This window comes from Giraffa tippelskirchi, chromosome 4, assembly GCF_054371585.1.
Source record: "Giraffa tippelskirchi isolate mGirTip1 chromosome 4, T2T-mGirTip1v1.2.pri, whole genome shotgun sequence".
NCBI classification, from domain to species: Eukaryota; Metazoa; Chordata; class Mammalia; order Artiodactyla; family Giraffidae; genus Giraffa; species Giraffa tippelskirchi.
Window position 1 is genome coordinate 43124096 of NC_137278.1, and position 14087 is coordinate 43138182.

A 14087-nucleotide genomic window follows, 5' to 3' on the forward strand; every position below is an offset into this window, starting at 1 on the left:
CAATGAGGAAATATTAGACTTATTTATTTTTCCTTTTAGTTCTGTTAAATTTTTGATATCTTAAGGTTGTATTATTGTATGTATACTCAATGTAAGTTAATTTTTTATGGTGAACCTAACCCCTATGATTATGAATTGACCCTCTTTACTGTGGAAATTCTTAGAATGCTTCTCACCTTATTTTTTCGCTTAGTATTAATATTGCACCAAGTATCTTTTGGTTAGCATTTTCTTGATAAATCCTTTTTCTTCTTATCTTGAATTTTTGTGTATCCTTGTATTTATATGTATCTCTTAAGTATCACTGGAGAAGGCAATGGCATCCCACTCCACAACTCTTGCCTGGAAAATCCCATGGACGGAGGAGCCTGGTAGGCTGCAGTCCATGGGGTCGTGAAGAGTTGGACACAACTGAGCGACTTCACTTTCACTTTTCACTTTCGTGCATTGGAGAAGGAAATGGCAACCCACTCCAGTATTCTTGCCTGGAGAATCCCAGGGACGGGAGAGCCTGGTGGGCTGCCGTCTTTGGGGTCGCACAGAGTCGGACACAACTGAAGAGACTTAGCAGCAGCAGCAGCAGCTTAAGTATCACATGTTTGCTTTTAGTTTTCTTTTTCCATTCTGACAATCTCTGCCTTTTAGCTGGAGCACGTAATCCATTTACGTTTGATGTAATTGTTTATATTTTAGTATTTATGGTTACCATCTTATTTTGTGATTTTTATTAGTTCTTCTTAGTTTATGTTTCTTTTCCTCTCCTTTCTTGCCTCCTTTTGCATTGGTTGAATTTTTAAAAGATGCACTTTATTTTTTTAGGGTACTTCCAGATTCATAGAAAAATTAAGCAGAAAGTATAGAAAGTTCTCATATACCTACTAGTCACCCCACCCAAATCCACCCCCTCCCCACAGCCTCCTCTACCAAAATGGTACGTTGGTTACAATTGATTAACGTTCCTTCACACATCATTACCCAAAGTCCTTAGTTTATGTTAGGATTCACTGTTAAGTGTTGTACATTCTATGAGTTTTGACAGATGTATTATGATACCTATTCACTATTATAGTATGAGGAAGTTTCACTGCTCTAAAAATCCTCTGCTTTCCCTAATCATTCCTCCCCCACTTCCAATCCTTGGCAATCACTGATCCTTTTTTTACTACCTTCATAGTTTTGTCTTTTCCAAAATGTCATATAGTTGGAACTATACAGTGTATAACCCTTCTAAGATTGGCTTCTTTCACTTAGTAATGTGCATCTAGGGTGCCTCTGTATCTTTTCATGGCTTGATAGCTCATTTCTTTTTAGTGGTGAATAATATTCCACTGTCTGGATAGTTTATCCATCTCCTGTAGGATTTCTTGCTAGCTTCCAAGTTTTGGTAATTGTGAATAAAGCTGCTGTAAACATCTGTTTGCAGATTTTTGTGTGGACAAGGGTTTTGATTTCTTTTCAGTAGATAGATACAAAGGAGTGTGATTGCTGGATCATATGGTAAGAGTATATTTTATTTTGTAAGAACTTGCCAAACTGTCTTTCAGAGTGGCTGTGTTCCTACCAGTGATGAATGAGAGTTCATATTGCTTCACATTCTTATTAACATTTGGTATTGTCAGTGTTTTTGGATTTTCACCATTCTAATAGGTGTGAAATGATTTCTTATTGTTGGATTAGTATTTCTTTTTATTATTCCATTTTCTCTTCCCACATTTTTGGAAGTTATATACTCATTTCTCTTCTTTTAGACCCTTCCAGGGAATTGTTGGCTTCAAGTAAACTGAGGAAGTTTTGGAGGCCCCAGGAGATCACAAGCTGAGCTGACTATTTACTGTACAAGGAATGCTGCAATCAGAATAGTGAAAGCTGTGCTGATGGATCTGATCTGTCTAGCAACTCTGGGTCAGCCCAGCAGCCTCCCCCAACCCTTTGTTGCTTCACCTGTAAAATAACATTATGGAAGATGAGGTAACTTAATATGGGTCACTTGAGGGGAGTAGGACTGAGGGGAGGAGAGACCAACTTTTAAAATCTAAGGCTAATCAATACTTCTATTTCTTTTTCAAACAATATGAGGACCTTCAGTCCAGTTCAGTCGCTCAGTCATGTCCAACTCTTTGCGACCCAATGGACTGTAGCACGCCAGGCCTTCCTATCCATCACCTACTCCCGGAGTTTACTCAAACTTGTGTCGATTGTATTGGTGATGCCTTCCAACCATCTGATCCTCTGACGTCCCCTTCTCCTCCCGCCTTCAAACTTTCCTAGCATCAGGGTCTTTTCAAATGAGTCAGCTCTTCACATCAGGTAGCCAAAGTATTGGAGTTTTAGCTTCAACATCAGTCCTTCCAATGAATATTCAGGATTGATTTCCTTTAGGATGGACTGGTTGGATCTCCTTGCAGTCCAAGGAACTCTCAAGAGTCTTCTCCAATACCACAGTTCAAAAGCATCATTTCTTTGGTGCGTAGCTTTCTTTATACTCCAACTCTCACATCCATACATGACTACTGGGAAAACCACAGCCTTGATTAGACAGACCTTTGTTGACAAGGTAGTGTCTCTGCTTTTCAATATGCTGCCTAGGTTGGTCATAACTTTCCTTCCAAGGAGTAAGTGTCTTTTAATTTCATGGCTGCAGTCACCATCTGCGTTGATTTTGGAGCCCCCTCCAAAAAAAGGCAGCCACTGTTTCCACTGTTTCCCCATCTATTTGCCATGAAGTGATGGGACCAGATGCCATGATCTTAGTTTTCTGAATGTTGAGCTTTAAGCCAACTTTTTCACTCTCTTCTTTCACTTTCATCAAGAGGCTTTTTAGTTCTTGTTAGCTTTCTGCCATAAGGGTGGTGTCATCTGCATATCTAAGGTTATTGATATTTCTCCTGGCAATCTTGATTCCAGCTTATGCTTCCTCCAGCCCAGCATTTCTCATAATGTACTCTGCATATAAAGTAAATAAGCAGGGTGACAATATACAGCCTTGACATACTCCTTTTCCTATTTGGAACCCATTTGTTGTTCCATGTTCAGTTCTAACTGTTGCTGCCTGACCTGCATACAGATTTCTCAAGAGGCAGGTCAGGTTGTCTGGTATTCTCATCTCTTTCAGAATTTTCCACATTTTATTGTGATCCACACAGTCAAAGGCTTTGGCATAGTCAATAAAGCAGAAATAGATGTTTTTTTGGAATTCTCCTTTTTTGATGATCCAGCGGATGTTGGCAATTTGATCTCTGGTTCCTCTGCCTTTTCTAAAACCAGCTTGAACATCTGGAAGTTCACAGTTGACGTATTGCTGAAGCCTGGCTTGGAAAATTTTGAGCATCACTTTACTAGCGTGTGAGATGAGTACAACTGTGCTGTAGTTTGAACATTCTTTGGCATTGTGTTTCTTAGGGGTTGGAATGAAAACTGACCTTTTCCAGTCCTGTGGTCACTGCTGAGTTTTCCAAATGTGCTGGCATATTGAGTGCAGCACTTTCACAGCATCATATTTTAGGATTTGAAATAGCTCAACTGGAATTCCATCCCCTTCACTAGCTTTGTTCGTAGTGATGCTTCCTAAGGCCCACTTGACTTCACATTCCAGGATGTCTGGCTCTAGGTGAATGATCAAACCATCGTGATTATCTGGGTTGTAAAGATCGTTTTTGTATAGTTCTTCTGTGTATTCTTGCCACCTCTTCTTAATACCTCTGTTAGGTCCATACCATTTCTGTCCTTTATTGAGCCCATCTTTGGAACTTAGAATTTTTCAATTATTTTTAATACTTTTGCCTACCTCTCAGCTTATATGTTACTGTATTTCAATTCTGTTTTTATTAAAACCTCAAAAAAATTGCTATTATGCATTTAATACCGAGTTTCACACTTGTGTTTCTTACTTTCCTTTTTATGTCTCAGATCTTTTCAGAGCACATAATTTCTCTTGTGTTTATTGAAGTGAAATTTCTTAGTGTTGCTTATTTGAAACCTATCTAACTACTTTTGAAATCTTGGCTTTCTCTTTGGCCTTGTACAGTTTCACTGTGATATGTCTAGACATGAATATTTCTTTCTTTTAAAATCCTGCTTTGCATTTGTTGAGCTTCTTGTGTCTGTAGGTTATTAGTTTAAGTGACTGTGGGAAATTTCTTAGTATTTCTTCAAATTTTGCCTCTGTCCCCATTTCTTCTTATTAAGAACATCAGACGTACCATGACACTTCTCACTTTGCACTCTAAGTTTCTTAAACTACGCTTAAATATTTTCAACTAACTTTCAAACTGATGCTTTCATGTCTTCCAGTTCTTTCATCTATTCATTTTTTCCATTGAGTTTTATTTTTAATTATTATGTTTTCTTTCTAGGAATTTTATTTATTTCTGTCTAAAATATGTCTTTTTTAATAGTTTCCTGTTATATAATTTGTGAAGTGAAGGGAGAGTAGCTCAGTCGTGTCTGACTCTTTGTGACCCCGTGGGCTATAGTCTATGGAATTCTTCAGGCCAAAATACTGGAGTGGGTAGCATTTCCCTTTTCCAGGAGATCTTCCCAACCCAGGGATCAAACCCAGGTTTCCTGCATTGCAGGTGGATTCTTTACCAACTGAGCCACAAGGGAAGCCTAAGAATACTGGAGTGGGTAGCTTATCCCTTCTCCAGCAGACCTTCCCGACCCAGGATTTGAACCAGGGTCTCCTGCATTGCAGGTGGATTCTTTACCAACTGAGCTATCAGGGAAGCCCAGATAGCAGGGCTAATTCCAATATGTTAATTTTTTGAGTTTGTTTCTGGTTTCTACTATTTTTACTGGTTCTTTCTCATGATGCCATATTTCATTATGTCACTTTTTATTTGAAAAATTACTTTTGGGGAGTCTTTGGGGTATGGAATGAATGTGTGTATTGATTCACCCAAGCAAAATTGTATTTTTGCTGTTGATGTGCACTACCTGTCCAGAACCACTTTGGGCTAAGTTCAGAACTTGCAGTGTTTTGGATACCCAGGTCAAGAAAATTTGGATTGCAGTTCTGTGTGATGGCTGACTTTGAGCTATAGTTTCTCACGAACAAGATTCTTTCCCTGCTGTCCCTCACCTTTGCCTTCAGTACCAAGGCAGCTTTCTTGAGAGTCCTCTAGGTGTAAGAGAAGTTGGGTGGGAATATAGCACCTTATGTTGAGAATATAGAACTTAAGGGTTCAAGGTTTACAGTGGGATTGGTTGCCTGTTGGATTCCCTATCTTTGACAGGCCTAGCCTTTGTTTTCATCTTGAATTTAAAAGCTAATATTACTCTTTTGCTCTTAGTTCATGTTCAAGGCTCTGAGTTATCTATCACCACATAGCTTATATATGAAAAGCCTTTTTTTAGCATTCTCTAGTTTTATTTGATTCTGCAGGAGGAATAGAAGCAAATGTTGCCTATGTATCTTCTTTTTGCTAAGCTAATTATAGGCTACAGACATCCTCTTTTTTTCCTTTGCTTCCCTGGATATAATATCCCAGAACATTTTAGTAGTTATTGTGCCTTGGGATTCTAAATTAGGTTTAGGGTCCTGAGAGCCATGGGTCTCAGAATCTTAGGAGACTCTATTATCAGAATTGGCTTCTAGGATCATGGAAATTCTAGACCAGTATAGCACAGGGAAATTTTTTAGTGAGTTTTATATAAGTTTGAAAAAATTTCTGCACCATAGCCACATTTCATAGATTCAAAATCATCTGAGCCTCTTTTATTACCATAGAATCCAGTTTTCATGACAGGTAATAGTTATCTTATGAATATGTTAAAAGCAACTCTAAAGCAAACCTTTGCAGATCATTGTTTCATTTTTTGCCATAAAAGTATAATATCCTTACGTACTTTCAGCCTCTAGGGAATACGGAGTGTTCTGTAAACACTTAAATATTTCTAGGTAGATCTGAACTCCACTTGAGATTGTTGCTATGTTCAGATTTGGATAAATTATATAATCATATCTTTTAACTAGGGAGAACATAAAAAATGAAATGTCCAAAGACAAAAGAAAGGAAAGATTATCATAGGGTGGACTTGAGGTAAGAAAATGCGTGGCTGATAGAGACCTAGTGCTGGAAAACAAAGGGAAATAACACTCTTCCAAAGATTTGATTGCGTCCCTCTGCTGTTCAAGTGGGGAACCTGGAATAGTCTTTAGTTTGGGTTCAAGCCCTCCATTTTCTTTTTCCCTCCTTCCTTCCCTCCACCTCTCCCCTTCCCTCCTTCAACCCCTGTCCCCATACACACTCCATACACATTCACACTAACCACTCTTAGCCAAAGTGTATTGGTTCTGTCCTGGATTTTGACAGTGGAGGTTCACAAGTTGGAGAACTGATATACTTAGCACCCAGGAAATTGAGTAATCTATGACTGTGGCATATCATTACTAGGAAAGGGGTAGGACTGGCTCTCCCAAGTATATTAATAGAATATAGATCTAATGACTTTGATAGGGCATTAGAGTACCTTTCTCTTCCACCGGAATTTCTTTTTGTCTTCCTCTAGCCTTTCCTTAGGAATGTTTGATTTTAACTACCTGAAGGCCATGTGGATTATGGTAATTCCTGTGAACAGGACTTTAGCGCTTATGCTTGATTATCATGTAAGAACAGTAATTATGACTTTTAATCATTATGACATTAAAAAATGTCAGGTTACTATTGTAAATTTCATATAGTTATGGTACCTCATCACTCATGGATGCAATTTAAAGAAGTTATTGCTCAACACTATAGCAAGAACATCAATTTTAAAAAATCAAATAATTTACTGAAGAAACTATAGTAGTATGTTTTCCTTATATATAGCTATATAGTATTTAAACTGTGATTTTGGGTAGAGAACAGGAAACTAGCCTTCTGTTGCCCTCAGGAAGCCAAAGGAGTAGACAGAAGAGAAAGTATGTTGTTGCCTTTGCCCATGAAGAAGCCATCACCATTCTTATTTTTCTGTTAATTTTGACATTGAAACGTAGTCTAGATTTTAAAATAATTTTTTTCTTGAAGTAATATGTGTCAGTTTGAGCACTTTTGAAATATGTATTTTCAGAGTTGAGAGCTAAACTCAGTGGACATTGAGAATATTTAAGTAGATCACAATTGAAATCTGAAATGTTAATGCATTAAACTATTAAATTTTTGTAAGCTAAACAAAGATAAGTTAAAGTTTGTATGGTTGATGTAGTGTGGTGCTATCATTTTGGTGGTGGCAGTGGTTTTTGTTTTGTTTTAAATACTGAGAAATCTATACTAAATTTGTATGATTATTGCATAGTAAACACTAGGTGGTGCAATTGTGTAAGGACCATATAATGAATTATTTGGAAGTTTGGGTTTTTTTGCTTTTTAAGGAGATAGGAGGATGAAATTAATATTCTGACTCGAGGAATATTCTGACTCTTTGGAAATGAGAATTCTCAAAATTTTAAAATGAACATGTTCTGGGATTAAAATGGGGGCCTGTCTTAAAATTTAAACAACAAAAGTCCTGAAGTATTTGTATACTCTTTATATTGCCTTTTAAAGCTCAACTAACTACAGAAGAAGAAGGAAAAAAACAACACAAAAAACGAAAAGAAAACTAATCTAGCTTGGTTGTCTATAAATATTTAAATATTGAATTGCTTTGTGACCGCAGTTAAGACAGGCCAACCCTTTACTATTTCAAGTCATTCTAAGATGCCATAGGACTTGAACAATTACCTGTAATACTATATTTCATCATATCAAGTGATTGTTGATCAGTCAAAACTAGAAAATAGCTTTCCTCTTGGCATGTTTTGTCTTCTTTTATCCAGTTAAAAAGAAACCTTGCAAATTACTATGTAAGTTCGGGTCATTAAATTATTAAATTGAAGATTTAGTTTCTAAAATGAAAAGTAATTATTGTCGATTTACTTGTATATTAGAAGAAAATATTTCTATACAGATAATTATTTATAGCCTTAAGTCTTAATTCTGAAAGTTATGTTTCCTTTTCGCTTCTTTTCCAGTTTGAGATACAGTGGTTTGTTTTTTTTTTTCCCGTTAAAAAAAGTAATTTATGTCTTCCAGCAATTTAGTGAATAATGTTTCAGTTATATTCATATTTAAAAGTCAATATTTTGGAAGTACAAAGTGAAGCCATCTTACCATTTTACCATTTTAAAACATTCACGAATAATCACAGAAAAATCAAAGTCAATGTTAAGTACTTCAGTAGGCTCATAACTGATAGAATTACACAAACTATATGTGCATTTTTACACTTTTCTGTGACTCATATATCCTCTGTCAGAGCTATATAAAAATGATTGTATGTCTCAATAATGTAATGAAACAACGTAGAATTTTAAATTTTTTATAAACTTATTTTCCATTTGCAACTATACAAAAGTTACGTTTTTAGAAATTTAAATTTCTATATTATGGAATTCTTTCCCTTTAACATTTATAATACTTCTCTTTCTATCACTTTTAGTATTTTTCTTTTGAATCTTTGATATTTCAAATTTTGACCAAATTATGTATTACTTATTTATTTCAGAATATCTTCAAGCTTCTTTATAATATATAATACCAGGTAGGCTATTATCAGTAATTGGCAGAGGAGGTTCATAAGGTAGAGTCATTTTCTTTTTGTGAAACAGGAGGATATATGTACACAGACTCACAGACACACACACATCAGAGATAGTTTGGGATTACTTTGTCAGTCCAAGCAGTTGGACTATGGCTTATTGGATGATCTATATTGTTATTTAAAATTTATTTTCAGTCTCATTTGTAACTTTTGGAATGTAATATAAATAATATTTTATTTAAACAATATAGATTTAGTTTTTAAGTAATGTAAACCAGTGTTAGATAAAATATCATGGAAACAATTTGTGGAATTGAAAAATCACTAATTTTATAGTAGTTGGCAGCCTTTATGGAATGACTTGCTGCTCTTGCAGATATATCCATTATCGCAGTTGTCACTATTTAATGGCACCCATGTTAGTTAGCTACATTAGCCCGGGGGCTGAATAGCTATGAAAATGGGAGTAACCTTTGACCTCAGAAATGGTTCTTTTAAAAGAGGATTGAAACATTGGTGATAGGAAATTTGAATTGCTCCTGCAGCTGCACTGTTTGTTCTGTGAATACTTAATTTACTTTGGAGCTATACTTTTTCTTCTCAATCTGTCAGTCAGAAGCATCAAATTCACTTCAGGAAGGAAAAAAAAAACAAACTTCCTTCCCAGGTCTGTATTATTGAATGCAGTATTCAGGCTTCAAACAGTTTCATTTAGGTCATACACATATTGTCTTCAGAATGGGAATCCTCATATTTGACATGCTCTGTTAAATATATAGCTCATTCAGACCCTATCCAAGGTATTGTTATTCAGCCAGTTATTTTGGATAATCCTTTTAATGAGTGTAACTCAACTTCTCAGCTATGTAGAAGACTGGTAGAGTATGGAGCTGTAGACATGTGGGGTGTGTGTGGAGGGGTATGTATATATCTTATTGAAGTATATATATTTGTGTATGTGCATACACATATAAATTTGTTAAGGCTTTATAAGTAATTTGGGTTTTGTATTATATATGTACATATTTATTTAGATATTTGAAAGATAAACTATGCAAGCTTTATATTTGATGCGTGGGGAGTTATATACGGAATACGCATTAGGGTAGTGGGATCGCTGTGACTGATTCTCAGTTTTCAGCTGATGAAAATTTGGCTGAAAGAGATTTGAAAGTGATAATGAAAACAAAATCAAGTTAGTCTGTGGTTTCATTAGTTTGAGGTTATTAAGTAGTATGGCTTTTACTCAACTCTTCTATGCTTATTTTTAAACATTGAATAATACATTTGTCAGTAAGAGAATGAGGAGGAAGAAATGGGCAGAAACCCAGCAATTGCTGCTTTAACACCCACTGAGGCAAAAATGAAACATTTGCTATGTATTTTAATATTTATTCCTCTATTTTTATAATGTTAAATGATTTCGAAAAAAGAGAAAATTGTGGTATAAAGCAAAATTTATGAAAGTAATCTTTCATATGAAAGAAATGAGTTTTTAATATTAGTATAATTAAGAATAACATGAAGTAAAAAAATGTATGATTGTAACTTACTTTATTACACATTGTATTGAATTATAAATTCTGACTGAGCACTGTTGGCATACAGTTTTTAAAAATCAAAGTGTTACTGATGTCCATTTGAGTTAAAAGCTTATTAAATCAAAATGGGATCAATTAAAAACTGAAATACAGAATTTAATCATGTTTTAACTAGCAAAATATGTAGTTCTAGCACCCAGCTTTTCCGCACTTCGTATTTACTGTAAGCAATCATGTATAGAGATACGATTATTAAAATATATAATATGGAACATACTCTTACATGTTTTCTGGTTCACTGTTAGCATTTCTTTATGTGTGAAGACTAGCAGTGTCTCTTGCAAGCACCTAGTTCATTCTTTAACCAACTGTGAGAGGGGGTTTCTGTATCAACAAGCTGCCGTCTCTATTCTCTTTACTTGAATGGTGTACATAATGGTCTGCTCTGAAAGTGAACATTTTATATAATGAATTTTCTGAATTCCTTACTTTCTTTTAATTCATCAGATTAATTTGTTTACACTAGCTGTTAATACTGACTTTATAAGAGTTTTAATAACCTAACTGTAAAAGAAAAACATTTTGATGTTTTGGAAGAGTTTTAACACAGGCCAAAATATTTATGTCTCCCTTATGAAAAATAATTGGTAAATTAAATATTACTTCTTCATATAGAAAGCTAGTTTTTTTCTTCAATAGAATTGTGTAGACCATCTTCAAGCCTTCTTTAAATCATACAAAACACAATTTTTGTATAGTTTTTCAAAGTCTAGCTGTTTTTTAAAATGTAATTGCTTTTCAAAGTAATACTTATTACAAAGCTCCTAGAACATAAACCTTTAATAGAATATCTTGCTTCTATTTAGAATACCAATAAATATGATGAAATTGTTAAACTGTTTAAGAAATTAAGAATACAGAACATTTCCTGAGTCACTCAAGAAATTATTTTTTATTTACCTATCTGTCCATTTATCTATAAGTTAATTACAATACTTAATAGAATTATTATTTCAAATTCTGCAGTTGCCTGTAGATACTACTAGAAAGGAATATATTAATAAAAAATTAATATGACAATACTTGGAGTAATCAGTTTTACTAGAATTTTTTTTAACCATTGTTTATGGAACAGACCTTAGCATACTCAGATTATTCTGTATTACAAAAGCTTTGGCAATGTGAAAGAATTCTGTCTTCTTTCACCTTATAATGTCTGTACAGTTTTTACTGCAAATGTAAAGAGCTCCTTTCTGTGTCAAAAAATTAGCCAGATTGCAGTGAGATAATACGGTTTTCTAGATAGATATAAATTGTGAGTTTACTGTCTTAGAAGAAAATACATGTTGATTTTTAAAAAAATAATAATTGCGTATATTTGGGAAAAGTTTCACATTTTAGATTTCTTTGAAAAACTTTCACAACAGATGTTGAAACAATATTCTTTAACAGCTTATTAAAAGTTCTAGGAGGATTGGGTTCAAGAACTGCAAAGGGAAAAATTGAGAAAAGTCGGAGAAAGACAGCAGCCCATGAATTCAAATGACTAACACTATATTGCCTTGAAAATATCTGCACTAATCACAGATTGTGGTTGTATCACACCTCAAATAAAAGTAACAAATTTCTGTAAATAATTTATTTTTCTTAAATGTTTCTTCAATAGAAGTGACAGGATTCTGACTCTTGAGAACCATTAGACGGTGAAATTCTATCAGGCTAATTCCATCTTTTCTTTTAGCTTTATTACATTAAAAAAAATAACCCTTATAATTGTTGAGTTCTCGTCAGTATGGAAATACAAGTCAAAATAATATATACTTTAAAAATATTTTCCTTGAATGATATATGTGAATGAATGTTTTTAAAGGAGGTGTTGACACCAGTGATACTTATTCATATTAAGCTATAAAGAAAATATACAGAATGATATAGTACATTTAAAACAGACATATTAGTAATATATGCTAAAATTGTTGGGATATAGAAATCATCTTCATAGCTGGACAACCTTGCTTGTACAAATTTCTTTCCATTTGAATACTCAAAACAATTTGTCAAAAGAAAATTTTTTCCTTTGTAGTGATAGTTTAAAATGTTTTAAAATGATAAAAAGTTCTAAACTCATATGGACTACAGCATCGTAATCCCCTGGTGGCTCAGTGGTAAAAAAATCTGCCTGCCAATACAGGAGACACAGGTTCAATCCCTGGGTCGAGAAGATTCCCTAGAGAAGGAAAATGGCAACCCACTCCAGTATTCTTGCCTGTAAAATTCCGTGAACAGAGGAGCCTGGCGTGCTACAGTCCATGGGGTCACAGAAGAGTCGGACACAACCTGGCTACTAAACAACAAAAAACGATTCTATAATAGTCACATTTCTCTTGTTGGTTTCTACACTATCATATTAATCAGTCATTTTGTATGCAATGAGTCAATTTTTATTTTAATATCTTAGTTGGAATTCTGTAGATCTAATTTTATAATTTTACATTAGTTTAAATAATACTGTTAATACTAATTTACAAATACTTGGTCATATGTAATTGAAGGATTGATAATATTTTACTTGTTTAAAGGCAGAGTCCTGGATTGCATGACTCTTGAGGTTCTTTTCTAGTATTTTGAGGTGTATGTTTATAATTCAGATGATGGTCTTTGAAATTTAAGCCTTATTTTAACGTATCTGAAATTTTTTCAGAAATTCTTGTTTTTCTGAGCCTAGTATATGGTGATTGCAAATTTATTAGATCCAGATTTTGGCACTGGGAGACTTCTTTTCATTTATTTATTTTAAAAATTTTATTTATTTTTGACAGTGCTGGGTCTTTGTTGCTGCCCAGGCTTTTCTCTAGTTGCCGTGACCTAGAGCTACTCTCTAGTTGCGATATGTGGGCTTCTCATTGTGGTGACTTCTTTTGTGGCAGAGTGTGGGCATGTGGGCTTCAGTAGTTGCGGCCTGTGGGCTCAGCAGTTGTGGCTTCTGGTCTCTAGAGCCCAAGCTCAATAGTTGTGGCATACTGGTTTAGTTGCTCTACAGCATATGGGATCTTCCTGGACCAGGGATCAAACTGGTGTCCTGTGCATTACAGGGGGGATTCTTAACCACTGGACCACCAGGGAAGCCCTGGGAGTGTCCTTTTTTAGCAAAGATATGGCATTCCTTCAGTCATTCATTTGACAGCACATATTTATAAAACACGGAGAAGTCAATGGCAACCCACTCCAGTACTCTTGCCTGGAAAATCCCATGGACGGAGGAGCCTGGTAGGCTGCAGTCCAAGGGGTCGCGAAGAGTCGGACACGACTGAGTGACTTCACTTTCACTTTTCACTTTTATGCATTGGAGAAGGAAACGGCAACCCACTCCAGTGTTCTTGCCTGGAGAATCTCACGGACGAGATTGGTTGGCTGGTGGGCTGCCGTCTGTGGGGTCGCACAGAGTCGGACACGACTGAAGCGACTTAGTAGTAGTAGTAGTAGTATTTATAAAACATCTGGTATGTTCTATATGAGTAAGTAAGTTACTTATCATTGCTCAAGTTGCTTACATTCTAGTGGTGGAAACAGATAAGTAAATAAGTAATTAAAATTTAAGCATAACAGGTTGGTGAGTGCCATGACTGGGGAAAGTACAAAGCACTCTGAAAGTACATGTGATGGCATTAGGTTTAACCAATGAACCAACTCTTAGTGGAGCCTGGTGTTGGGGGAAGCTTCCTGGAGAAAGTTTTGGCTAGTCTGAGGCCTAGAGTGTGTAAGAGTTAACCCGATGAAATATTGCAAGAGAGAGAGAAGTGGGGATAGTTAAGTGTGTTTCATATGAGTTCACTGTATGTGGCAAGGCAAGGAGGAGTTGAAGAACTTGGTACTTGGTAAGACTTATGGGACTCTAAGACTTCAGTGTTCAGAGACAAAGCTTAAACTTCGAGCAAGGACCATTTCATGCATGGTCTTTGTATTGTTGAAATTTCATCCTTG

General features: G+C 35.2%; 1 protein-coding gene across 21 annotated transcripts in view; it reads left to right on the forward strand.

Annotated features, from left to right (window-relative positions):
- WDPCP (WD repeat containing planar cell polarity effector) overlaps positions 1-14087 on the forward strand; it is a 307323-nt gene that overhangs the window by 71161 nt on the left and 222075 nt on the right. For 3 of the 21 annotated variants that reach the window (XM_081588363.1, XM_081588364.1, XM_081588366.1), the window contains exon 2: positions 1749-1968. The exons of the other annotated variants lie outside the window; for them this stretch is intronic. In XM_081588363.1, the coding sequence (XP_081444489.1) occupies positions 1957-1968 (12 nt within the window). In that variant the 5' untranslated portion in view covers positions 1749-1956. The remainder of the gene's footprint in view (positions 1-1748; positions 1969-14087) is intronic. 21 annotated transcript variants of the gene reach the window in all.